This window comes from Pleurotus ostreatus (genome assembly GCF_014466165.1).
Source record: "Pleurotus ostreatus strain PC9 chromosome Unknown scaffold_6, whole genome shotgun sequence".
Classification (NCBI taxonomy): domain Eukaryota; kingdom Fungi; phylum Basidiomycota; class Agaricomycetes; order Agaricales; family Pleurotaceae; genus Pleurotus; species Pleurotus ostreatus.
In genome coordinates this window covers 94,348-121,509 of record NW_023503161.1, presented here as the reverse complement: position 1 = coordinate 121,509, position 27,162 = coordinate 94,348, and the positions used below count along the sequence as shown (strand labels likewise).

The following is a 27,162-nucleotide window of genomic DNA, read 5'->3' as shown; positions in this document are numbered from 1 at the left end:
CCATGCCCCGCGTCGTTATACCCGTGGGCCGTGATTGAAGGCACCCGCGGAAGCCAGTAGAAGTACATATGGCGCCCCCGTGGCCCATTCGACTTAACTGACGAGCTGTTCCAAACGAGCACCGTCTTCAGAGGCCGCCATAGCACCAGCACGAAGAAATGAATGACATCATTGAAAGAGTTGGACGAGATCAGCAAGCGCCCTAACGCCCATCACAAAGAAGCCGTCACATGTCAAGTCACGTTCCAACTTCCACACCGCGCCGTCATACGGAAAGATCTTTTATGTGGACTGGATGGCAACAACTGAAAGCGGTGTTAATCCGATAGGTGTCTTTTTGGTAAGCAGCGCCACTCCATTGTGGGATGTCCTCGTCCACGACCGACGGCTTCACCCCGTGGTTCAGCATCCGTAATCTAACAGAGAGGCAGTCCCGTTTCTGCAACATTTGCCCATGCCACATGGCTCCCTGACCAACATTCCATCAATCACGTAGGTGACATTTCTGTGAGAATGCCCACCTATTCGCTAAGGAAGCCTTTTTGACTGTCGTTCCCATGATTCGCTTGTCACATCATGCAGCCTCAAGAAGAAGTTCACGCTTCATGTGCTCCACCACTCGAGTTTGATAATCGCTGGCTTGGAGGCACCCCTTCTTGACAAGCGACTGCCCGAAAGAAGGCAAACTGCGTTGCTGTCTATAGCCAAGGGTCCAACGGAATGTCCGCCCATCGGTACATGATGCGAACGAAGATGCTTCCTCGGCTCGAGTGGGGGGCTTTTATATGTGGTGTGACAACCGTCTTGATGTTCCTCGCATTCCCATCACCACGATGATCCTTGCTACGCTCCTGCTCTCGTTCCAGCTGCTGGGACGTGCAGAGGCCTTTGTCCAACGTGTGTACAACTCGTGCCGGGGATGTAACGAGCACAAAATCACTGACCAGGGATTTTTCCATAGGATCATGGGATGAGTCGTATGCACTTGCAAACGCGAAGATCGCACAGATGACGGTAGACGAGAAAGTGGGCATTCTAACGGGTGTTGGGCAATTCAACAGTGCGTACGCGTTCTCGCTTTCTACGGCGCGTTCTTTCATCGACCATCTTGCTGGACGTAGGTCGGTGTGTTGGGGATACACATCCCGTCGATCGGCTCGGAATTCCCTCTATTTGCTTCCAAGACGGCCCCGCCGGGCTGCGACTCGTCAAGGGCGTGACGGGCTTCCCGAGTGGCATCAACACGGCGTCGACGTTCAGCAGGCGCCTGATGCGCGCGAGAGGCGTTGCGCTGGGCGAGGAGTCGCGAGGGAAGGGCGTCAACGTCTTCCTCGGGCCAGCTATGGATATCGTGCGTCCATCCTCCTTTCTTTTCACCCCTCTTAGTGGTTGAGTGCTATCGGGGGGTGTAGATGCGCAATCCGAAGGCTGGCCGCGGCTGGGAGAGCTTTGGCCCCGACCCCTTCCTCACTGGCGAGGGCTCGTACGAGACCATCATTGGCGTCCAGAGCACAGGAGTGCAAGCCTGCGCGAAGCATTTCGTGGCGAACAACCAGGAGCATTGGCGCTATGGCGTCACGTCGAACCTCGACGAGAGGACGATGTGGGAGGTGTATGGGTGGCCTTTCTTGCGCAGCATAGACGTGAGTAATATATGTGACGACCGGATGTTCGTGAACGCTGAAGCCGAATATCATTGTGCACGTTTTATAGGCGGACGTAACCTCCGTGATGTGCGCCTACAACCGCGTCAACGGGACGTCTTCGTGCGGAAACTCAGACTTACTTGGTCCGAAAGGGTTCTTGCGAGAGAATGGATTCAAAGGTGCGTATGGCGCTTCCCCCCCGCTCCTTCATAATACTATCTGCTAACTAACTGGTGACCGCGGTGATCATTATAGGTTTCGTCGTGAGCGACTGGGGCGCTACACACGATGCCGCGAAAGACGTGGCAAACGCGGGGCTGGAGATGGAGCAGCCGGGGGACTGGATCGTCATCGGCGGTGGCGACTTCAACAACCTCATTACGGGCCTCAAGCCCGCTGTCAAGAGTGGTGCTGTGACCACCGACGTACGTTGCTTTTTCCTTTGCCTCCCTGCGTGTGGCGGCATTAGCTGACGCCGGCTGTTTGCAGCGGCTGAATGAGATGGTGGGACGTGTATTGGCAGCGTTCTACCACCTCGGGCAAGATTCCGTGAGTACCTACTTCGAGTCCACGTCCTCTTCAGATCCCTCCTCGTCTCCCTCTGACACGAGCCTTGCATCCCTCGCAGGGGTTTCCAGCCGTGAACTTCGATGCGCAGCACTCCGACGGCTCTGGGTCGAAGAACCTCCACGTCTCGGTCCGCTCAGACGCGCATACGGCCCTGGTCCGCGAGATCGCCTCGGCGTCGGCCGTGCTCCTCAAGAACAACCGCACCACCTTTCTCCCCGCCGCTGGTGCCAAGGAGACCATCCGCGGCCTCCCCATCACCAAGTCCCGCATCCGCACCATGGCCATTATCGGGCAGGACGCGAAGATGCCGAACTTGAGCTGCAACGACCTCAATGAGTGCAACGATGGGACTATGTCCGTCGGGTGGGGCTCGGGCTCGAACTCGCTGGAGTTTGTTGTACCGCCGGTTGATGCGCTGATGTCGGAGAATGCGGGCGCTGCGACGCTGGCGACGTCGCTGTCGAATGACCTCAACGCGGGGGCGAACGCTGCGAGGGATAAGGACGTTGCGTTTGTCTTCGCTAACGCGTGAGTTCCTTGTGTTTGCGTTGACTTTGATACAGAAGTTGAGAGCGCTGTTCGTCTCCAGAATGAGCGGCGAGCTGGGGTTCTATAGTGTCGTCGTCGGCAACATGGGGGATAGGAACGACCTCGATCTCTGGTTCAAAGGAGGAAGTTTGGTGGGTGCCTCCTTTCTCTCTATCGTGTTCTGTGTTCTGAGAGAAGAATTAATGATGATTTGTTCCTCGACGCAGATCGAGCGCGTGGCGGCGGTGTGCAACAATACCATCGTCGTCATCCACTCTGTTGGTCCTGTGGTCATGCCCTGGAGCTCCCACCCCAACATCACCGCCATCGTGTACGCAGGTGCGCCCGGGGAGATGACGGGCCCGTCTCTAGTCGACGTGCTCTACGGCAGGTATAACCCCCGAGGGAGGCTCCCGTTCAGTATCGCGGATGTAAGTGTGCTCGCTGGGTTGCGATCGCAGCGGAACCTGGAGGTGCTGACTTCGTGTGCTATCTGACAGAAGGAAGCAGACTTTGGAACTTCGATCGTGTATAACAGCTTGTCGGGCTTCCCTGAGGTGCGTCCATCTATGTGCACCCCTGCCCAACCGCCCAACCGCCCACTATCACTATCTCAACATGGACAACGTAGATCAACTACACCGAGAAGCTCCTCCTCGACTACAGGTACATGGACGCCAACGGCATCACGCCGCGCTTCGAATTCGGCTTCGGGCTCTCCTACACGACTTTCGCGTACTCCGGCCCATTGTCGATCGCGTCCGGTGCGTCTGGGACCAGGGCCATCACGTTCACCGTGACGAACAGCGGGGAGGTGCCCGGGACGGAGATCGCGCAGCTGTACCTGGCGTTCCCTGCGGGCGCTGGCGAGCCGCAGCGCGTTCTGAGGGGCTTCGAGGAGGTGCCGCTGGGCGTTGGCGAGAGCAGGAGCGTGACGATTGCGCTGGGGCAGAGGGATATGAGGTGAGCTCGTGTGATGTGATGTGATGTGATGTGGGGATGTTGATTGATGATTGGGGTTTTGTAGTATATGGGATGTTGTGCGGCATGCGTGGGTCGTGCCTCCTGGGACGTTCACGGTGACGGTTGGCGCGTCTATCAATGACGTCCGCCTGACGGGTACTTTCTAGTGTTTGAGCTTTTACTTGTGTGCGTTCGTCCTACTTTTAGAGTCGAGTGTTATCCGCACTGACTGACTTGTTTGACAGCCGTGCATGCTAGTCGAGGAAGATGAGGGGAAGGAGATATTCTGATATCAAGTAATTCCATAGCTGAGATATCGATACACAGTGAGGTTTGCCCCAAGTAACAGAGGACGGAGCTATAACGAAGATGGGTGCCAACGGGAGAGGGTGCTAGGAACCAGGACGCCGAGGACGAACTCGGAATTCGCAGTGCTTTGTCGGTCTGTAAGGCGATGGTTCGCCTTTTGACGCCTCTGGGAGATGGCGCGACGGTGCCTCGATCCTATTCGTTCCCTAAAACCATGTGTGATACTCGCGCATCTCTCTGCGCCCGCTTCATTTCCTCATTTCCTCGGCATCCCAAAGGCCCAGGTTAGTACTCTGATCTCCAAACGTCCGTCACTGGGGCGTCGGCAGTAGAAGGGAAGTCGGAAAGCTGCGCTGAGATCAAAACGCCTGCCCTCTGGCAGTGTCCTAAATGGAAAGGCTTCAGTGTCATGCATACGTTCGGTTGTCTGCATCGAGCACCAGCGTCCTGCCGTGTGAGAATCGCGTTCAGAGGGGAATCTGGATCGCCAGCTTGATGCCCTGACATCTTCCAGTGTCAGGCGATGTCCACAGGTGATATCACAGCCGTGAGACACATCGTACATAGCAACCAACAGTTTTCAGAAGTTAGCGCTTCAGCGCCCAACACCAACACAATCTCTGTCTGCACGACCATGTCGTCAAACCGCGTATTGACCAATATTGACATTCTTTGGAGGATTTTCGAATACTCCGGCTCTTCACACAAAACTACCACAACGCGCTTGTCTCGAAGATATGGTCCAACGAGGCTTTGAGCGTCCTTTGGCGAACACTCGACTCGCTGCTACCGTTACTTCGCCTCTTGGGCCCTATGACTTTGGTTTCGAAACAAGATGAGCTGCCTTATTATGTTGCACTGGTTTACTTCGACGATGCTCTGTCCTAATGATGTTCATAGAAATATGGCCGACTGCTTCGTTCAGAGAGTTGGGTCGTGTTCCGGCGATACGCATGGCGCGTTCGTATAATAGAAGGTGACGACATGTCGCCACATCGCCGACTCCCATGATACCGAGCAGGCACTATGTACGCGACTGGCAGGGTATGAAACCACTTGGAGAGCCCACATAGCCACAGATACACGATAGGGATGACCTTCCCGAGCTTCATCGACGTTTGGTCGATTTCCGTTGCTCGATACCTGATCTTCTGGAACACTTACTGGCACAGTCGGCTCGACTTCGAGAAGGCAGCAAGGTAGAAATGGAGTTCCTCTAGCTCGTAAGTGCTTTTACAGCCATTGGCATGACGATCGAGCAACTTTCGCGCTCCCATAGTTCAGGATTTCAAACATCAAATCTTTGACCGTCCTCCGCTGTTGCCGAAGCATCTGGGGTCCGGGAGACATTGAGAAGGGTATGCTGTACATCATCATTCGCTCTTTTTTGCTCTCACATGTCCTCTTATACACAAAGAGCGCCACGCACCACTGCTGACCATCTCCCGAGGCCGAATTCAATGTAACGAGAGTAGCAGCATCACGGGTGACAAAGGAAGGGCGACCAAACGTGGGCAAAAGCTCCCAGCTCGGCTGCCTCAACAACGCCTATGGTACTAGTATTCCACACCGTTGCTGCAAAAGACTGACATCGGCGCACCGCCCAACATTGAAAAGCAGGAGATGGAAAGGGAACTCATTTGTTATACTTACCCGTAAGTCTTCCTTTTGAACTGCTTTGACGTATGATCAACATTCTTCGTGAGATTCGCTCTGCTTCTCCTTATGCTCAATCCTCCTGACAACCCTACACAGTCGTCAAAACACCCCAACGGATTCACGCTCAGCACCGCGACACGAGGAACCTGGCCAACCGATATCGGCGCTCCCATTCGCCCAGACACCCCATTCGACCATTCGATCTTTGACTCCCGCAGCTATACGTGCCCGCGAGGGGCCAACGATGCGTCAGTGGCGTCATAGGGCAAAGAACTACGAAGTGGCAGGGGACATTGCGCTTAATTGTATGCGTTTTGCCCATCTTCAGCGAACGACACCGAGTTCCTTCCGTCACCACCACATATTTTGTGTTCAAACGCCCAAACCGCCCGTCGCGCCCAAATTGCCCATCCCAATCGCACAACTGCACAACTGCTTGTAGCGCGGCGGTGATATGGCGGTTGCGGAGACCGAATTGAGCAGGGGGAGCAATGCCGCCACGTCCGTCTTTGGGGTCCCCGCCTTAACATGTCGTCGACGTGCCCTCCGAGCGACGTAGATGCACGTTGGCAAAGACCACCTGCGCACCTGGCATACATTGAAGCACAATTCCATTGGTCTGGTGCCGTGGATGCCGTTTCATGAACATCGTGGACGCTGAAGCATGCGCTCTGATATCTCAAACCTGCCACCTCCACCAAGAGTTTACGCGTTGGGGCATTGAGACGTTTGCGCTCTTGGGACTTTGAGAGTTTGCGTGGTTCGCTGTTTGGGTGGAGGCAGTGGTGGGGCAGACCCAGATGTCCAGACGTCCAGCTACGAAGGACAGCAGGCTCGACTCAAGCTGCCGAGACATCGGATGAGAGGATATGAGGCGTAGAAAACGATAGACAATAGGGGAGACCTGCTAGCACGTACTCCGGTCAGCTACACTCCCTCTGCCGATATGGCCGCTGTGTCGAGCTGCCCGCCACTCATCGTCAGCCGCACTCCCACTCAACCAAAATGTCCTAAATGTCTGGTGGAGGCGATATTCGTTGAGTGCGATCGTGGGATCGCGCAATCATCGTGCATCGAGTTTCCATGCTTGACACGCCGCCAGAGGCTTCGTCCACAAGGCATGGCCCAGGGCGAGATATCGACACGCCCGAGCGATTGAGTATTGGCTGCTCGCTGTTGGTGTTCAGCGACGGTCTGTCTACGCAAGATGGAGGTATCATCCCGCAACACAACGAAGCGTATCAGAGTAAACAATGCTCATGGGGCCTCCTCCATTCGTACTACCGGTGGGTTGGCGCAGGGAATCGGTGCGTCGATGTCACCGAATCGACCTAGTCTGCCCCACTAAGCCTGCCCCGCCGAGCAGGCTCGTTGAGATGCCTTGCACGCGCCAGAGAGATCTCAGAGAGGACATCCATCCAGCGGTCTTGGAACTCGCCGTGATTCATCGACACCATCCCCGCTTGCGTACGCACACCCCCAGCGACACTAGGGCTAAGCCCCTGCCTTATCACTACAACCGCCCTGATCCGCCGCGTCGGTCAGTCAGTCAGTCGGTCAATCGCATTGTTTGCCGTCGTCAGGACGCCACGTTTTATTTTGAGTCTTCTGCTGCCGTTGGAATGAATTGTCAGTGCCCTGCAGCCTCCGAAGTCAGCCCCCTTCAGCTACCGTCAGCCAACGTAGCGGTTCCCGGAGGTTTAGTGGATGTTGTTACCATCGATCTTACGGTGGCTCGCGGCTGCACCAAAGCCGGTCATGCATCATCCACTGACTGACCACCGACTATCTGTTCTTCTCGCGCGAGCCACCAAAGCCGGTCATGCATCATCCACTGACTGACCACCGACTATCTGTTCTTCTCGCTCTGCGAATTGAGGTGGAGCACAAGCTCTTGATACCGGATACCGACCTAATTATGGAGAGGTACGGTCATAGCTTTAGGCGAGCGAGACCAACGAAAGCAGGCCATTGAACTACCCTCGACCGCCGATGCTTGTTGCTTATCAGCCAAAATCTAGCACGACTTACAATTTCAATGAGGTGCGAGATGCTCCTATACTACTCGAATGATTGGGAAGGCCAGGCCCAATAGGCAACGGTGATGGGGGAGGCGGCCTCAGGATTCCATGGCGCTTTGACGGCTTGACGGAAGGCCCGTTCGTGTTAGGGGGCTCTTCGTGTAGGGTACGGAACTATAGTTATAAAATGGTTCCACGGAAGGATTGGAAGAGTCTCAAGGCGCTTTCGGGTGGCGGCTGGGTGGGGCGGAAACGAAACGTGATGGTCCGCCGTCGTCGTTTATGCACAAATAGTGCTTTCAATGCGAACCCTTTTGTCGAGTTCAAGTTGATGGCGATAGCTGGATTGGCCTCGGCGGTGCAGGACATGTTTTCTCCACTTTCGCATATGTCAGTGGGAAAGGTAAACTCACCTGCCCAGAGATGATAGAGGGAAACCGGCGACAGACAACTTGTGACGTCGAGCTAAAGGCGTGGATACAACTCGCCTCAGCTTGCTCTTGTTCACCATTGTCTGGCGAGCGAACGTTGAGATAGCGACTCAGGAATCGGCCAACGGGGTGCAGAAGAATGGGCCAAACTGGCGGGCTTGAACGATTTACGAGCAATTTAGACTCCCTTTCTTGGTAAATTTATATTCCGAGTCAGCCAGTAGGCGGGTGGGCGGTCGAGGGGGGAAGCTGGGGGAAGGGTATGATGGTGGGGAATCGATGAAGCCGTATTTCCGCAATGACGCCTTATATACGCCGACCGTGCGTCTGAATTCGGAATCACGATCCGTTGACTGACACTGGCGAGGGTTGTCAGCCATGCCCCCTGTGTCAGCCTGCCCCCGTTCTGGGCGCCACCAACAGCGCGGTTTCGGTGCTTGGGAGTTCTAGATGGAGGTTGTTCGCCATTGAGGAGTCAGCCTGCCGATGTTGCCGCGTTTCTGAGGATGGTGCTGCCAGGAACATGCGTCCTGAAAACGAAGTTCGTCGCCGGCGAGTGGGGATCTGTCGTGACGCGGGGGTGGCGAAGCATGTGCATTGAAGCGACCCCCGATAGCTGACCTCTGAAAGCAATCCCCTGGCTACGTTCTACGCCGGGACGCAGCGGTGGTACAGGGCGCAATATCCGTTCTGTCTCGTAACCTTGTGTAGGCTTAGTTAGAGTTATCAGGCGAAGGATGCTTTCCCATCTCTGGGGACGTTTACCACTAACGCGTTCCGCATTGCTTTCCTCTTCGAAGCGAACGAGTTCAGTTATCTGCGAACCCTCGATGTCCGTGCCTACTGCAAGGAATCACACACAGCATGTCGCGGACTGATGAGCCATCACGTCTGTTTGCTCAAACATTCAGAGTATTAGTGTGCAGAGCCGTACCCTTCAAGACAGGCACCAATGGATCGATGACGACTCTGAACCCTTGTTGTCTTTCTTCCTCTCTACAAGGCACCGTTGCTAGAGTCTGACTTCGCTCCAGCTCAACTACGCTCCCCGCCTAGGCCTCAATGTCGAACTTATGAAAGTGCTTCTAGCAAGTCTCCCTTCCCTCGAGATCCTCAACCTGAACGAAAATCTTGGGCCCGCTACCCTACCCATCTCAGCTCTCTCAGAGCTGGCCCCGCTTTGCCCGCGCATGAAGCTCTTGACTCTCTACACGAATACTGAACGATTCTCGATATTGTCGGTAGCTACCCCGCCAGATACGCCCCACAAGTTTAGCTGCTTGAAAGTTTTGGACGTAGGAGTCTCCCCCTTGAAGTCTCCTGCTCTGGACGTGGGGTCATTTTTGGGTATGATCCTTCCGAAAGAGTGCATCCTTAGGGTGACGAACCCTGAGGAGGAGGAACAAGCCAAGTGGATGGCTGTTATCGACTTTGTACCGATGACAATACAGTTATATACCGCCGGAGGGGGCCGCTGCATCGATCGTGGCAGGACGGGTATCTTTTGAGTATATATCTGAATATACCGTTATCGCCATATATTGGCATCGAGCGTCGATGTATCACTATGCAGACTCCAGAGAAGACGGACAGGGATGCGCTCTCCAAGTCACCTTTCGTTTCCTCTTTTCACAGTCAGACGCCCTCCCACGAACGCGCCTCGTATCCCCGTTTAGAATAACGCCCACCCAGTCTCACTTCCATGATCCCAACTCGACCTTTACCGTGACGACGCCGTAGAACATGTCGAAGACCAATGTCTTTCATCACCTTCCATTCTTGCGCCGTGCCCGTTCACAAGGCATCGCCTTAGGCAATCGCCGTCTATATTCGAACGCCAGTGGCACTTCAGCACTCACACGCAGTCATATCACCGCCTGGGTTCTCACGGCATCTCTTGCTGCAGGAATTGCTGGATACAAACTTGGCCACATTGGGGCCAGCTCAACATTCACCTCATATACCATTCCCGGCGAGAAGCCGCGCTTTGGTACTCCTAGAGACTTCCAACTCGCTGTCGTCGAACTGAAGAGGGCGTTCGCCAGCGACTCCGAAGACGAAGCGCAGGTGTCAACTGATCCAGAGGAATTGGAAAGACATGGCTTCTCGATGTACGATTATCACCCCAGTGCGTCGTTCGTTCATTATATATGTGCTCTCTTCATTCATTTGGTGGTTATCATGTAGGTGCATTCCATAATGTGGTGGTGTACCCTCGTTCGACGGAGGATGTAGTCAAGATCGTGAACATTGCCCGCAAGTATCTTATGCCCGTCATTCCGTATTCCGGGGGAACCAGCGTCGAAGGGCACACACGTGGGGTATGTGCGCTTCGGACTTGCTCCGACTTTGTCTTCGTGTTCACCGCACATACTTATCCCGATGATACAGCATTCCACGGGAGGGATCTGCGTCGACATGTCCCAAATGGACGCGATCATCGAGATCCACGGTACGTCTCCACCTTCCCACATTTCTCATTCTCTCTTTTGCTCCTCGTTACCGTTCGACGCGCAGCGCTGAGCACGAAACTAATCTTCTTGTTCTGCTTTGCAAGAGCAGGATTCTGACTTAGTATGTCAACCCGGGTGCCAGTGGATGGCCATCAATGAGGCATTGCAGAAGAAGGGTGTGTTACTCCCTCGTGATCCAACTCTGTCGCTCATTGATATATTTGAGCTAGGAATCCCGCTGTTCTTCCCCGTACGCTCCTGCTTCGTTTGGCACGACGCATATACGCGAACTGACCGCGTACACGGCCGCTAGCTCGACCCTGGACCTGGCGCGACAATTGGAGGGATGCTCAGCACCGGTTGCTCGGGAAGTACGTTGAGATTTCCTCTTCCTCCGCCGCACTTTGTTCACACTTTGTTCACAACTAGCCAATGCCGTCCGTTATGGAACGGCAAGAGGCGAATGGTTCCTCAACGCTGTAAGTACGCTCCTCCTCACCTCTCGCCCACTCTCACCGATGCACGTTTGTACTACCCGCCTATGTCACTTTCTGCTCTGGTATTTGCCTTAGACCGTAGTTCTTCCATCTGGTGAAGTCATCAAGACGCGCAGCCGCGCGCGCAAGTCGTCTGCCGGGTTTGACTTGACCAAGCTTTTCATCGGTGCAGAAGGGACGCTGGGGATCGTCACTGAGGGTACGTATTCAGTTTCGGTGTCTTCTCTTCCGTTCAATATATGATATATGCTGAATTCATGAGCATCGCAGTGACGATTCGCCTGGCCCCCGTTCTGCCTACAACGGTCGCGATCGTGCATTTCCCCGATGTGAAGCAGGCCACCGAAGCTGTTACTGACGCCCTCAACCAAGGCGTCGGCATCCGTGAGCCCCCTCTCCCTTTTGTCACCTCTCTTACGTGGATACGAACCTCTGTCCCCTCCCGTCCACAGAATGCGCGGAGCTCGTAGACGACCGCTTCATGCACGCCACCAACCTCAACGGCATGTCAATGCGCAAGTGGCCGGAAAGGGACAGTGTATTCTTCAAGTTTCAAGGCCCCTCCCCGGCTGCGCTTCGGGATACCGCCCAAGTCGTAAAGCGCGTGGTTGAGAGGCACGGCGGCTTCGGATTCACGCTAGCGAAGGACGAGAAGGAGGCGGGGACTCTGTGGGCTGATAGAAAGAACGCGCTGTTTTCGACGCTCGCGCTGGTGGATGACCCTAATGTACGGATTTTGGGGACTGATGTGTGGTATGTCAGCCGTCTCCTTTGTCTTTCAGGTTAGCTATACATACGATACCCATGCATCACTCAGCGTCCCCGTCTCGAACCTCCCCCAGCTCGTCCTCGAGACGAAGGAGGACCTCGCGAGGAACAACATCCTCTTCACGATCGTCGGGCACGTTGGCGACGGCAACTTCCACGCCGCGATCCTCTTGCACAACACCCACCGAGCGTGTCGCCGTCGTAGAGGCCGTCCACCGCTTGGTGGAGCGCGCAATTGCGCTGGACGGCACGTGTACGGGCGAGCACGGGGTGGGGATTGGGAAGAAGCAATACTTGAGGAGGGAGTTGGGGGAGGGCACGGTGCAGTTGATGAAGAGGATCAAGGGGAGTGTGGATCCGCTGGGGCTGTTCAATCCCGGCAAGGTAAGTGGGCTTTCGCCTGTCTTTGTTTAGGTACGAGCTAACCTGTGCGATGCAGTTGTATCCTGATGATGAAGATAATGAGCATAATGCTTGAACGGAATATGCATGCGAGTGCTAAACTGGAGTGGATGGATAGGGGGACTCCCGGGAGTCGTTTCCCGCTTTTTGACTAGTTGAATTGCAGAGATATCGAAGACAATCAAAACCCCGATACTTACTTGATGCATGCTAAGTTAGACGCCCCGACAGCCAGTCGTTTGCATCGAAGCCTGAAGTCGATACTCTAAAGGGGGGCATCTACCAAGCCATCTGCACGCCCGGCGCTGAAACACCAAAATGACATCATATCTACGAAGGCAGGGCTATCAGATATAGGCAGCGTGCAAGGCGCAACTTGAGAGACTGGCCGCCACCTGCTGACTCACGTTCTCTGATGTCAACCTTTAGTAAGTAATCCCACTTTCCCTCAGCTTTCGGTCAAGGTTACTGTTGAATTAAGTGCGGCAACGTCGAGGGTTGTATGTACAGCGAAGTGGGGTCTTCCTCAGTCGCCCACACTCATGCCACAATATGCAACGTTCGCTGAGCACCTCAGACTTCGAACTCCAGTGGCGATGGATTACATCTTACAAGCTCCCGGCGTTCCATCGAGCCAGAATACGCAGACACGGTGAGCCGGAATGTCTTTAAGGTGGATGTCGCGCTCACGAGGGTAATGTGAACAGCTAGCCAGGCGCATCAGTGTTTAGGCGTAAATGATTCCCTCTGCGTGGCAACTTCGCGACAGACATAGTGAGAAATTAGCATGGCCTCGGCATATGGATGCTTCAGTGCTGATGTGCCAATACATTGAGTATGGATGCTCGAACATATGCATAGCCTGTGTTCATCCGCAAGCGGATCCATACGCCCATGTGTTCGTTCAAATCTACAGCCACATGCGGTTCATCACATCTACTGGAGTACAAGGAGCGTCCGGGTATCCTCTCCAGCCTATTCATTCGTTTGTTTGTTTCGAACAGGATTGGTGAGATGCAAAAGGAGCCTCACCACCGATATTTGGGGGCGCCCGCGAGATTGGGGTCGAACAAGAGAGGGACTGGTTCCGGAATTCAAATATTCAAGATCCAAGAATTTGATTCGCGAGCGTGGGTTGGTCATAATGTAGCCGCTGTGCTGTTCTCTGCTATCGCCCGACGGGTATTCCAAGATATCTCCAAGATCTTTCAAAGACACGTTATTTGGGACTTCGCTCATGGTCGTTGGGGGGGAGTCGACGGACCCGTCTCTGCCTGATTCTGAATATCACAGAGGGCCAGCCGCATAGTGATGTGAGTGCGGGTGTGTCTCTGGGAACGGGGCCGGAAGACGCACGATGGCGGAGAAACGCAGGGCTATCGTTCCTTGGATTTCGGTTTGCCCGAGTTCTACCGCGAACTGGACACCGACGCCTGCATCCGAGTCTTGTGGTTGCAGTCCCTGATCCTAGAGATATTCAAAGTGGAGATGGTCAGCCATGCATACTCCCCGGTCGTAGGCTTGAAAATAAACAATAGAGAGGGGTGGTACTCACAGTCGCGACGTGTACCGGCCCTCGAACTTGCTGTTGTCGTTGTTGATGCTGTGCACATCCGTTCCCTGCGCCAACCCCAACCTGTGTCTCGAGATCAGAACCATAATGCCAACTGTACCACAACTGAAAGGATGGGATGCACTCACTGGGACAGCCAAGCTGTGAAGAGCCGCGGTGCCGGCCGTTCGCGACGGTTGACGGTGAGCTCTCGCTGGGCACGGACGGTAGGGGTGAAAGCGTCGTTGCGAGCGACGAGTATTGAGAGATCGATCGGTAGGCACGTTCACTGATTTTCCTGGTCTCTCATGTGGCTTTATGTCGCAAAGGATTAGGAAGAAAAGAGAGGTTATTGGTGGGTGCGTGTAGAAGGAAAAGGAGGCCGGTTTTATTGGGGAAGTATGGTGGCATAACGTTATCCTTGATTTTGATTGCAACTCTTTGGAAGTTTCCGAGAGAGAACGTTCGATATTCGGTGTGAGTGTGTCTGGCTCTTGAGAGCCGCAGTATCGGTAACAAGGCATGTAAATTGGTTCTTGGACTTACATCACGCACAATTTTCCTTGTTTCTATAGGTACCTGAGGGTGCTAAGTCGCAATCGCAGCTAACTGACGCTAATCTAGTGGAAGCAGCAGGTAGATATAGTGCCTGAGCCCCGAGGCTTCGTGGTACGTGGAAATAAAGGAAGCTACATGGCCGGAAAGAGTGGGTTGAGTCACATCACTCTGATGAAGGACTATCCCTCGACGACAAGGAAGATTTGAGACATCAGTTCGATACCGTAAACCCAAAGTCTCCCATGACACCGTAGCGCAAAATGTAACCTTGAGTTCGTCAGATCAGTGAATCCTTCGAAGGGTCCAGCTCTTTCAGTACCCTGCTTGCCTTGCATTGAAGCATGGCCGTTTTGGAGGTCCGGGCGGCTATGGCGCCCAAGTAGGACATGCGGGCGAGAGATTGCGTCGCGACCAAAGAAGGCAGTCTAGAGGTTATCAAATCAGTACTTCGGTGGCAATGGAGGCAAGAAGTAGAGTTGGCTACACCTCCAAGGCCAGCCCTTTTCCGACCAGGCACGCACTCTGAGTGGTCAAGAGGACACAGGAACAAAGCCTCCCGTCATCCTCACGAAACGCCCTTCACGCACGATCATGTCTCCAGACCCCGTTTTACCAATCCTCTCCTCCTTGCGAGGATCTTCGAACAATCCAATTCCTTACAAAATTACCATTACCACAACGCATTGGTCTCAAAGCTGTAGTCCAACGGGCCTTACGTGTCCTTTGGCGAAGCTCGAACACTTGCGTCGCTCCTACCACTGCTCCACCTCCTGGGCCTATGACTTCGACCCGGGGGCAGGTGGTAGGTATATCTTCCTACGTGCGTGCTGTATATATCTCTTTTCGTGCTCTTCAACCATGATACACGTAGAATATGACCGGCTCACCCGTCCGGAGGATTGGGCCGTGTATGAGTGTATGAGCGACACTCATGGCGCGTCCACGAGCTAATCCATGTGGGCTTTGAATCGGAGATCGAGTCATCAGCGACACCGTTTTCACAGACATCAGCATGGCACCCGCACATCCCCCAGCGGCGGCGACCTCCTCCCCCAACCAGCGGACACTTCGAATCCGACGCCAATCCCCCCCTAGAGTACAAAAGTTCATCCACGGAACTATCGATATCGATATCGATTCGCTGACTTTGGGTGCGCCAGAACGTGCGGACACGGACATATTCATGCGAACCATGTTTCACGCGACCCGCGTCGTTCCTCCCCCCCATCTCTGCCATTCAAAGAGAGAACTCGTTGTGATCATGAAGTACATGTGTCGAGACTCCGCCTAAGACGACACGTCAGGCCAGGAAAAGAAAGCAGGGGAAGCGATAGAGAATGCGGTCAACATCAAGAACGCACAGTCTTAACGAACCCCACAAAGTACTGGACTGGTAGGCAACGCAAAGCCCTGCCGCGTTACTCATACTCGCGAGCGTACCCGTTCTTACATTGGCTCTAGTGCCCAATTATGTAAATCTTGGTGCGCATGAGAATGATCATGATCAGGTGGAGAGGAAGACCTGAGGATATCGATAAGGGGGTACCGTGTCCAGAAAAACTAGCGCCACAAGACAGTGTGTCTTTCGCCCGGCTGACCGTCCCCTATGCTATGCGCTCCCGCCACCTATCCGGAATTGCTCGTGTCGTGACCATCTCACCGAATAAGACATCAGCATCGCCGCCGCCGTGGAAGGGCACCACATCCGTCGCATCACACGTAGTAACGTCGACGACACACAACGGATGAGTACTATTGATATTGACGTGGGGGATTCAAAGTACGCCTTCGTAACGCTTATTGCCTTTACCTGCCTCCGCCCTGAAGAGGAACAAAGCTCCGTCGCGTATTGAAAATTTGAACCATCAATGTATCGCACCTGTGGTGTCGCGTTTCCGATCGTAGTCGCACGCGTTGCGCCCCCGATTCTGCGAAAGCTGGGTATTCTGAGATCCTTTCGGTGAGGAGGGGGGGGGCGTACATGAATCATGATCAGTGAAGCGCCTGTGATATGCAAGCGTACGTACGAGGAGGGCACCCAATGTAGGGTTGGGTTGAGTGGAAGGAGTTCGGAGTTCGGACTTTGAAGATGCTTTGTCTGCTCGCCAAACTCAAGCGAGGGCTAAACGCACCTTCACACCACGTGCGTCCTACTTCGACAATCAATATTAATCAATATTCAATATTCCATACCCAATGGCGGCGACGACAGTGCCTCAACGAACGAATCATCAACGTTTCAACGTTTCAAGATTTCAACGCCAACCGACGCTGTTTGCCAGGCATAATGCATAATGCATAATATCCGCACGGGCTCATTAACATTGGCAGGCGCTGCAAGAGAGAACGCAAGTAATCATAATAGAATTATAATAGATGGAGGTGTGTACGGATAGTTCGATGCGGCGAAGAGCACTCCATGAACTCCTCCTATAGCCTACGTCATATGGATTTGGTCAGGGGGACGGAGATCGTTCGTGTCGTCCGGCTAAGCCAGCTTGGATGAGTAGTTGGAGTTGCACGTCATGCGGATTCTTAAGCTCAAGGCGCGGTAAGTCAGCGCTTCAGCCGTCACGCGTCCATCGCCATACCGTGTAGTCGTGGGGAAAGACAGTCATATCCGAAGAAAGTCCCCACCATACACACTGTACCCACTCGTCCCAACTCGTCCCAACTCGTCCCAACTCTGACGCATCCGACCTTCCATCCATTCCGTAGCCTGAGTCTCCCATCGACCCGGAGGCGCGGGCCAACCGCGGAGTCGGATCTACATAGTAAATGCGTAGCACAGAACTGTATAACTGTATAACTGTGTCGCGACGACGGGCGCGCTTGACTAGGTGCGTCGTCGCTGTACTCTCCTCTCATCAGCCGCGTTCGGACATTCGTCTCTCTGCAGATCCCCTTCACGCCGTATTCCCAGCCGCACCCCATGCGAATCTGCGTGGCACTTGGCCGAGTGTTCAGTGTAGGCTCGGATGCAGATGCCCCGTCCCATGTCGCAGTACCGCGCCGCGCCGCGCCGAGAGGTGGGAGTGCAGGATGGCATCAGCCCGAGAGACAGTGCCGGATGTCCACTGGCGGGGGTGCACCACCACGCAGACGAACGGGGAACGGCGACGAACGTATGGAGACATAGGTGGCCATTCAAATTTCACGTATGTGGCCACCTGTCCCGCTGCCATTCCGGTTGACACCACCCCGCTGCCTGCTGCCCGCAGAAGCTCACCCCGCCGTCGCCTGCACTGCTGGCCCCATGTCGGTAGCGCGATTCCCCATCGTTGCACCCTCACGCCGTAGGAGAGGAGTGCCTCAGGGCCTCAGGGCCACGTTCAGCCGCACGGACCTCCTCCACTCGTCCGTTCCTATTCCTATAAACCCGGGCTTGTTTGGCGGACTGACTTCTATCCCCCCTCCCCTTCACCTCCGATCCCTACAATCTCTCCAATCCCGCGATCCCATAAAGCCGTATTATTTGCTATTTTGCTGCTGGCAGTTGGTTGGCGGTTGGGAAGGCGGCTCGTGGCTGACGTTGTCTGACGGGCTGACGGTTGGCGGTTGGTTGGTTGACAGTCGGTTGGTTGGTGGTTGGTTGGCTGACGCTGACTGCTTGTCGGCGGTCGGCTGGCGATTGGCGGTTGCTGACGGTTATCCAATAAGTCGACCCTCGCCGCACAGACCCGGGCGATTTCTCTGCCCTACGCTCTACGCTCTACGCTCTACGACGCCTGCCTGTCGGGTGGCCGCATCCTGCTCTCCTGCTCTCCTGCTCTCCTGCTCTTCGCGAGTGCGAGTGTTTGTGGGATTGTGGGAGTGTTTGTGGGACCGTGCTGGTGCTGGTGCTCGTGCTCGAGTATTTATGGGTCCGTGCTGGTGCTGGTGCTCGTCCCCCGCGCGACGGCGAGAGCGCATCGCATCGCGTTGGCCACTGCTCGTATGCGTACGCAAACGCGAATACGAACGCGAACGTGCGGTAATGCGTAATGCATAATGCATAATACATGCTCATGCTACATGCTACATGCTAAATCCTCGAAATCCTCGAAATCCCAATATCGCAATATAGATCCACTGACGGGCGAACGGTGACGCCCAGCGAACATGCGAATATGCGAATATGGGAGCACGGCGGAGGCGGAGGCGGAGGGTAGTCGATAGTCGATAGTTGGTGATTGATAATTGGTGATTGATGATTGACAGCTGGCTGGTACGCGAGGGAGGGGGGTGAAGGGTGAGGCCGGTGAGGGGATCGTGGGGTGACGGGGTGCGCAAAAGGGGTGGGGTGCGCAAAGGGGAAGGGGTATAAGAAAGAAGGGGCGTGAAGGAAAGGCGTGTGTGTGGTGCGTCCGGTATGCTCCAACTCTGGCTGGCATCACGAGACGAAGGACTCGAAGACGGGGAGGTAGGAACTCGAGATTGAAGACGGGAGGGGCAGGAACATGGGGGAGGGGTAGCAAGGGCCAGCATTTCCCATATGCGACGCCGTCGAATGGACGTGGATGGACGTAGACGTGGACGTAGATGCAGACGCGGATACTGGCTATATGTGTATATGCGATACCGATACCGCTGAGCTGGGTGTCCGTTAACGTTTCGTCGTATGTGCGCCTTTGCTTGTATATGCTCGGATATGTATATATGCGAAGTGTCTATATGCGATGACGTAGGCGGCGTAGTGGGTAGGGAGGAGGGAGAGTGGGGGGAGTAGGGAATAGGGGGGAGAGTAGGGAGGAGGGAGTAGACCGTGGAGGAGACTCGGCGGGGTACCGGTAAGCAGGTAAGCAGTAGAACGCGGAGGGATTTGGGAGGGAGGTGGTGGTGAAATGGGGAAAAGTGAAAGAACAGTGTATGCGCGACGAAGAGATGGGAGGGAGGGGTTGGGATGGGATGGAATGAGGTGGGATGAGGTGGGTCGTGCAGAATAGATCGCGTTGGGCGTTGGGCGTAGATGTGTGCGGAGGGATGATCGATGACTATTGACTGTGCAAACGATGGGACGATGCAGCTTCTCTTTAGCGCAAGGCGAACGCGTTTAACGCGCTGATGTTGGACATTGGACATTAGATACACGCGAGCCGCCGATATCGATAGAGGCGGGACGCGAGCATGGAGTATGCTAGTACAGTACACGGAGCGTTGGGGGACGGTCGACGAGTACTTGCGTGGTCTACGAAGGGTTCCGGTTTCCGATCATAAAATCTCTCACCTCTCAATAGCCAATATTCAATGTGGACGGAATGCACACCTTGCCCCATCGTCTCGGGTACTCGCTCAAACGTTCACACTTCATCGACTTCATCGACATGATACATGAAACAACGATTCCGCAATCCCGCACTCGCGACTCGGTGAAGCTGCGCGGAAGGGGTGCTCGATGTCGAGGAAACAGCCGCAGTTGGGTAACCCTATCCAAGAAGCGAAAGGCGAAAAGGGAAAGGCGAAAGACAAAAAGCGAAGGGTGGCGGTGAATATTTGAATGGCGAAAGGTGAAAGGGTTCGTTCTGATACGGGGATACGGGGACACGAAAACGGGCAATGGGAGCGCCTTGTGACCGAGTAGCACGCTTCTCAACGTCACACCTCCGCGCGTCACTTTTTCTCCCCATTCCTTCAGTGACGCCGTACAAAGAACATCGCCCTTCATTAGATCCAGTTGCTAATCATACATCCAAGCTCTTCGTATTCAAGCTCACCATCTACAGTACTGAAAATCTCCAAGATATAAGACGTGTGGTACTCCACTACCGTACTTAGGCATTCAAACGCGTTCAAACGTTCAAGAAGCTTCACGTTCACGCTCGAGATGCGGTACGTACTCATATACTCATGTACTAACATAAACGTCAGCGTAGGTGTCGCTGACGGAGCTGTGGGAGGTTCGCTGGCCGGTGACATCACCTATCACCTATCCCGCATCGCGTATCCCGCATCACCTATCACGTACCTCCTGCACTATTCCGTTATTCCGAAATTCCACCCGTCTACGCATTGGTCGACGGCGAAATTGACATGGTGTGTACGTCGTTGTCGGCTACGGCGACGCGGGAGGCGAATGCGGCGCGGTGAGACATTATGCATTATGCATCAGGCATTGATGTTGTCATTCACATCACCATCAACAGGAATATCGACAGGATGGGGGCGAGCTCGCAGCTGCTGTAGCCGGAGCCGCAAGCCACACAGCGCAGGGAACGGTGGTTGGCTCTACGTCCCAGGTGCCATGTGCCATGTGTGAGGTGTGACGTGCGTTGTATGCCGCATAACAGTGTAACCGTATAACAGTGCTCGAGCGTCGTACCTCCATACCCCCGTAACCTTCATACAGCACATACATGCATACACGCATACATACCGGGAGGAGTTCAGGAGTTCAAGATGACGGGAAGACAGGTCACCTTCATCTTCGGGATTAAAATATTAACGTTTAACCCTACGGTGCCCGGGTGCTCGGTAGAGTTCAAGGACATCGCGCCTCCCTTCCGTATCCTCCCGTGTCCTCCCGTGTCCTCCCGTTTCACCCCGCCCCCCGCCCCACTGCGTAGCTCGCAGATCTGCATTCTTCAAAAAAGACACGCACCGCAGGGCGTTGGGTTGTGTCCGTGCTGGATGGTGGATGCTTGGATATTGGGTGTTGGATGGTGGATGGTGGATGGTGGATATTGCGTGCAGAGTGGGAGCTTGCTCCGTCCTTGGATGATCGTGAATCGTGAATCGTGCTTGATCTTGCGCACCGTTCGGCCGATTCGATACGTACGATATGTACGATGCATCCGTGGACGGGCGTGTGCTGGCGTGTGCTGGCGATGAGATACGCATACGCATATGCATATGTATATGTATATGTAGTCGTTCCATTCGTCCAAGTCATTCAACTCGTTTTCGTTTCGTAATGCCGTGGCGGAGATCGGAGATGGGCGTACGATTCTATTCTATTCTATTCTATTCTATTCTATTCTAATATAATCTATTCTATGGACTGACAACAACGACAACGACAACGACAACGACAGCGATGTAGGTACTAGGAGGACTCGCGAACTCGCTGGAACCCTGCTCGTGCGTGTACACGTACACCTTTATCTTCATCTTCATCCCTATCTTTATCTTCATCTTCATCTTCATCTTCATCGTCATCTTCGTCGTTGTCGTTATCTTTACGAGCCACCGCATCCAAATCAAACAATCAATCAATCAATCAACCCAGTCGCACGGATATACATCATGTCGTATATTCGTGCGCGTACAACTCGTGGACTTGCGAACAGAATTTATCGTGGGCATGGGCATGGAATGTGTATATATATGTATATGTATGTATGTATGTATGTAGGTAGGTAGGTACGAGGTCGACTGTCGACTGTCGACTGCATCCACGAGTGGACGTGGATATGCGGCATAGCACAGCACCACAACAATGAGCAATGATATCAAGGAAGAGAAAGAGAAAGAAATACACCAACACAAAAGGGGTTTGGCCGAATGAAAAATAAATAGTGTGGATGAAGCGAAGGGGGAAGGGGGGGAGGCGGGGGGCGAGGAGTGCGGGAGGGAGCAGGCGATGTGGGGCGTAGATATATAGATATATAGATAGCACAAGGCAGTGGATCGTGAGCGCGGTATCGCAGACGGACATGGGAAGAGCCATGCGGTATAGCACAGCAATGATATCAAAAAATCAAGAAATAAATACAACACAAAAGGGTTTGTCCGAATGAAAAATAAATAGTGGGCATGAAGCGTAGGTAGGGTGAGGCGGGAGGCGGGAGGCGGGGAGGCGGGGAGTGCGGGGAGGGAGCAGGTGATGTGGGGTGAGGCGTAGATATGTTGATAGGAGAAGGTGGTGGATCGTGAGTGAGGTATCGCAGAAGGAGATCGTAAGAAGAAAATAAAATTAAATAATTCAACCGTCGCCTATATAGAGGATCGAAAATCCAGAACAGCGGATCGAAAATATGAAGAACAGCAGTGTTTCTTTGAGATACACCGCGTAGCGACAGCCCGGAAAATGGGTGGGCGTGTATCGCCCGTTGGCAGCTGTGGGTTGGATTCAGAGGCGAGAGATAGTGGATTGGGTGAGGGATGAGGAGACAGGTGTTCAGGTATCGCAGAGAGGAGGCAGGAGGGGGGAGGGATGTGTCAGTCGTTGTCTGAGTTCCGAAGGGATGGATGATATGGGGTCAAGAGAAGAGGGAGGGTTTTTTGGGTGTCGATTTCGATTATTGGTCAAGGAGGAGGATCTCCTTCGCGTTCTAGTTCTTCTTAGGCGCTTTCCCCTTCGCCGCTTCCTTCGTGGCCTTCGGTATGTCTTCGAAAGTAGGAGTAGCCGACGACGGACCAGCCACATCCGCATACACACCGTGCTCGGGGCTCCCGTCGTTCGCATTCCCAGCAAGACCACCAGACCCCGCCTCGGCGCGAGTGCCACGGGCAGCAGCATCGTAGTCGTACGCAAAGGTAAACTGCGTGCCCACCATCGAGGGAATGCCTACAGGACCGGGTTGGTGCGCAGTGGGCTGTTGGGCGTACGACGCCCTCATGCGCTGGCACAGAGGCGTCTCCATGTGGCGTTCCAGGGAAGAATTCCTGCCGCTCTTTATTCTACGATGACAGACAGCACCAAGCCAACGACCGTCAGTTGAAAAATGCAGCAAGAGGATGGAGGGACACTCACACGGTGCCACAGAGGGTGCAGGTGCGGCTCCGCACAGCCCTCCCGCACATCTCGGCATGCTTTTTCGTCGCCGCCTTCGTGAGATCGTCGCGTCCACAATGGGAGCAGTGGAACCTCTACACGTATGGCGTCGGTGTTAGGGAGGCGGGGTCTGCATTATGTATATATATAGGGAGCATGTATGGGGAGCACTCACGTTGTCCCCGACCTGGGTGTATGTCCGGTTCTTGCGCGCGGGCTGGGTGTGGATGTTGCCCGCGGGATCTTGCGGAGCGCTGGCGGGGCGCCGAGCCTTCTTGGGAAGCGGCGCCGCGTCCGCGATGAAGGTGACGGAAGTGTATTGCGCGACGTTTTCTTCGCGCTTTTGGCTTTGCCCTTGCCCTTCCTCCCAGCGGCGGCGCTCTCCCTCTTCGCGGACGCCGAGGCCGCTTCAGCGTCGGCGAGCTGAGCAGGCTCGTTTGGCCGCCCGGATGCCGAGAGTGGCTTCGCACTCGCATTGGGCTGCTGGAATGGAGGATACATGGGGAGGCCTGGCATGTAAAACTGCGGCACAGCTGCTGCGAGACCCGGTCCCTCTGATCCATTGGGGAGGTAGTAGTTGTAGTTGTAGTAGTTGTTGGGATAGTACCCGTATTGATAGGGCGGCTGGGGCACTGGGGGACCGTAGTAGTTGGAAGGCGGCACGCCCATGGGGGGGTAGGGCGCCGGAGGAACGGCGGGATATCCTTGTGCGGTACCATAGTGGACTGGAGGCTGCACGAGAAACGCGTTGAGCCCAAGCGCAGGGGCGAGCGAGGGGTCGAGGATTTGACCGTCCTGTTGCGTGTAGGCGGACTGCCCGTAATCGTACGCCGGCGCGCTGACGTCGGGTGGGGGCAGACTCGGACTTGGAAGCGGTTTCGGGGCTTCCGGGAGACGGCTCCGTTTGTGTTTGTGTAGGGATCGTCGTTGGGGAGGTGGACTGCGTCGTTGGGAGTGGGTTCGTGGAAGTTGACGTCTTTCTCCCAGCGCGCGAGGCGCGCTTCCGCGGCGGGGCTGAGCCGCGGCGTAGGCGGGCGGAAGTCAGTGAACGTTTGCTCGACATGATGAGCGGATTCTTGGAGCAGAGCGCGCAGGGCCAGCCCGTTGATGAGGTTGCTGCTCGGGTAGATAGATAGCGCGTGCTCGAAGTCGGCGGCGGGCGTGGCACTAGAGGGGACGTCGAGAGCAGCCGGATATTGCGCGATGCTCTCAAGGAACGCGAGATCTTCGTTGACGGCCGGTGGAATAGGCGCGTAGCTAGGCCCAGGTGAGGAGATCTCGGAGCCAGGAGTAGTCGCCACCGCAGAGTACGTGGGCGTAGAGGCTGAGGTGTTGTCGATGTAGCCAAAATCCAGGTACTCGTCTTGTAGAGCTTGCAAGTTGATCCCTTCATCGCCACCTTGTTGGTTGGACGCGGGGGTGGGCGTGGTTGTGGCGCTAGATGAGGCAGTTACAGCGTTCTGCGCCGCGCCCTGTTTCTGTACGTGTGCGTCCAGCCAGGAGAAGGAGAAACCAGATCCAGCGAGGGAAGACCAAGACGCCATGGCGGGTAGTAGAGATTGGACGGGTGGCGGATAGTGGCTGTGGACGGAATAAACGGTAGGAAATGTGATGTGGTTGTGGAAGAGGTGTTGTGGGTTAGATGTGGTTATAAGACGTGGTTGTATAGGTGGATGTGGACGTGAATGTGGTCGTGGAGAGCAAGAAACCCGCGAAAGAGCGAGTATAATAATGCAATAACTGAACGGATAGGTGTGGTTGTAATGCAAGTCCTGCCACCCACCGAACGCGTCCATCTCCCCTCTAGCTTCAATCACCTGACTACTGGAAATAGCTGCAAATGCAGATGCGAGAGCCCGTTCGCCTCCCCTGAGGACGAATAATGGGCGAGGGGGAAGTAATTTGTCGGTATTGCCATAACGGGCCTGATCGTTCCAAATGAGATTCGGAAACAGGGTGGTGGCTCCGAACGGGTGATAATAGCAAGGGTGGCTGGTGGCGTAGGCTCCAAGCCTTTGTTTGTTTTGGAGGTCCATTGTTTCTGGTACGATGTTTCTGGGTTCATGGAACGGCCGGAGCCGAAGATTATGTAGGACAAACGAAGGCGACGGAACATCATGGTTATGGCTGCTGTTGCTGATCTGTCGTTTCTTGTTATCGCTGGCTCGCGAACTTCGAAGCCTATGAAGGGAGAATGAAGGAAGATGAGCGGAAGACATCATTGTCTATATCATGGACATACTTACAGATTCGAGGGCATTCGGTGTTGTCATCTCCTCTGTAGCTCGGGTAACTCGGGAAACGTGAACACCCCCGGGCCGCACTCGTACATTGGTATCATCATGCTCTTCGAAACCGGCGGGGCCGACGCGTCGAGTAAAGATCCCACTTCGTAGTCCCACCATCGGACAGTGATACCAACGATAAATCGATAATCAGTCTCTGCACGAGCACATTGATACCGTTGAAGGCTTTCCCCTTGAAAGGCCTTCCTCTTGCATCCTTTCGGATTTGGGATATATTGCGTGTGCTGTTTCCATCGGGCATGGATGTATTGGGATTAGGCGAATCGGAGTACGAGTAGCGAATGCGGGAGTATGCCGCTCTCAGGTCCTCAGAGGCCCATGCATATTCAGCAACGATTAGCCTATTGTAAGGCTCTTAGTACACGCTGGATGACGAGGCCATGAACACACACACAAAGCTCCGCTCCTTCGACATTTCATCCTCCCAGCCTACGTGGTACCGGGAAAATGTCTGGATTGATGCGCCACGATATAGACAAGAGAGCATATGTGTTCGACATTGCTCTGACTTCTTGTCAACCAACGAGTATACGTCGAGGATACTTCGGCACTCACTCACTACCTGCATTCACCAAATCACGCAACATCCTTCCCACCAGAAACAGGAGTCCCCGATAATGCAATTATTCCATGGCGCGCTACGACCTGCGCTGGTCTGGAAGCCAAAACTCCAGGTTCCGTAGCACCCGCGTTCCGTAACGTCTAGCATTGATATTTTCACGGCTGTGCCAAGGGTGGGACGGTCGCTGGCCTCCACCTTGGCAAAATATGCGCGTACACTTTTCAGTGTTGTGATGTCCACCCCAGCGGAAATGCCCTTTGTCAACATACGACGTCTCTTCCATATGAAGGTCGTTGAGGGCGGCGGAAATGAAAAGTTGAGTTTGTGACGCGCCTGTGTGACTGTGATCGAAACGCGTCCTTGATCACAAGCCTACGTCTTTTTGGCTTCATCCTCCCAATGGGCCATAACTGATCTGTTCCACAGCTCCTCGTTCTCTTCGCCCGTCCACACCCCCTCCTTCTGCGACCCATTACTGAGACCTTTGCGTAGTGTCCATTTCGGACCTCCCCTCCTCAAGCAGGTTTTCGAAAAGCCTGGATGGCATGGTGTCGATGTTGATAAGCTAAAAAACCAAAGACGATTTGATGGGGTGCGTGTTCCATCCACAACCACAGATGGTGCAATAATAAATGTCGAACTCAAATCCAAGCTTCAAGACTGGGCGCTGAGCGCTGAGCGCTGAGTATGACCAGTTACCCACCGTAGGATTCTGGTGTATTCAAGGTTGTGCCGGAGAGTGGCCGAGTCGCTGCTCCCTTTGTCCCTCTCCATTCAGCGTAATTCATCTAACGCGGCTGACATACCCAGTCCCTTCCCGTCTGGTATCGTCCCCGCCGCCATTGGTGTATGCCACCCTCTCTTCAACCTTCGCGCCATACACGAGAACCCTGCCTACATTTGACTACCCTCATTATTTCAAGTGTAGACGAACTCTCACGCCTTTGCATCCACCGATGGCATAATTCGGGACTCGATGCTCTATCTACTAAGGAAGGATACGCACCGACGTTTTCCCCTTCCTTCGGCCCAATATTGGTGCCGCACTTCCGTAAGACTCATCCACCCGCGCCACTGAGACTTCGTCGCTCACCATACTTTGGGTTCAACAGGATATCGTTCTTGTCATGATATCGTGTCTCAAGTCGCTTTAATTGTCGTAGGACGCTTGGTCTTGACACGTCTAAAATGCCTGGCTTCGAGCTTCGTAACTACCTCGAGCAGCGAACGGCCCCTTATTCACCT

General features: G+C 54.4%; 5 protein-coding genes across 5 annotated transcripts; 4 read left to right on the top strand and 1 right to left on the bottom strand.

Moving 5' to 3' along the window:
- Positions 1–833: 833 nt before the first annotated feature.
- Positions 834–3,874, top strand: PC9H_008300 (uncharacterized protein; the record flags this gene model as incomplete). Its single annotated transcript, XM_036777814.1, has 13 exons — positions 834–897; positions 962–1,060; positions 1,122–1,351; positions 1,413–1,643; positions 1,714–1,825; positions 1,902–2,071; positions 2,136–2,195; positions 2,275–2,744; positions 2,806–2,896; positions 2,972–3,175; positions 3,245–3,301; positions 3,376–3,707; positions 3,772–3,874. The coding sequence occupies 13 exons, from the start codon at positions 834–836 to the stop codon at positions 3,872–3,874; spliced, it is 2,223 nt and encodes a 740-aa protein (XP_036629242.1).
- A 5,117-nt stretch (positions 3,875–8,991) lies between these two features.
- Positions 8,992–9,635, top strand: PC9H_008299 (uncharacterized protein; the record flags this gene model as incomplete). Its single annotated transcript, XM_036777813.1, has 2 exons — positions 8,992–9,045; positions 9,162–9,635. 2 exons carry the CDS (start codon positions 8,992–8,994, stop codon positions 9,633–9,635), a joined length of 528 nt encoding a protein of 175 aa, XP_036629241.1.
- A 235-nt stretch (positions 9,636–9,870) lies between these two features.
- PC9H_008298 (uncharacterized protein) lies at positions 9,871–12,270 on the top strand (the record flags this gene model as incomplete). Its single annotated transcript, XM_036777812.1, has 11 exons — positions 9,871–10,255; positions 10,315–10,448; positions 10,519–10,579; positions 10,685–10,756; positions 10,811–10,830; positions 10,894–10,951; positions 11,010–11,059; positions 11,153–11,276; positions 11,348–11,461; positions 11,530–11,830; positions 11,895–12,270. The coding sequence occupies 11 exons, from the start codon at positions 9,871–9,873 to the stop codon at positions 12,268–12,270; spliced, it is 1,695 nt and encodes a 564-aa protein (XP_036629240.1).
- A 5,247-nt stretch (positions 12,271–17,517) lies between these two features.
- Positions 17,518–18,334, top strand: PC9H_008297 (uncharacterized protein; the record flags this gene model as incomplete). Its single annotated transcript, XM_036777811.1, has 2 exons — positions 17,518–17,944; positions 18,018–18,334. The coding sequence occupies 2 exons, from the start codon at positions 17,518–17,520 to the stop codon at positions 18,332–18,334; spliced, it is 744 nt and encodes a 247-aa protein (XP_036629239.1).
- Positions 18,335–22,606: 4,272 nt separating this feature from the next.
- Positions 22,607–25,309, bottom strand: PC9H_008296 (uncharacterized protein; the record flags this gene model as incomplete). The annotated part of the gene is made up of 7 exons (XM_036777810.1): positions 22,607–22,955; positions 23,029–23,144; positions 23,225–23,303; positions 23,360–23,862; positions 23,916–24,630; positions 24,796–25,230; positions 25,296–25,309. 7 exons carry the CDS (start codon positions 25,307–25,309, stop codon positions 22,607–22,609), a joined length of 2,211 nt encoding a protein of 736 aa, XP_036629238.1.
- Between the last annotated feature and the right edge of the window lie 1,853 nt (positions 25,310–27,162).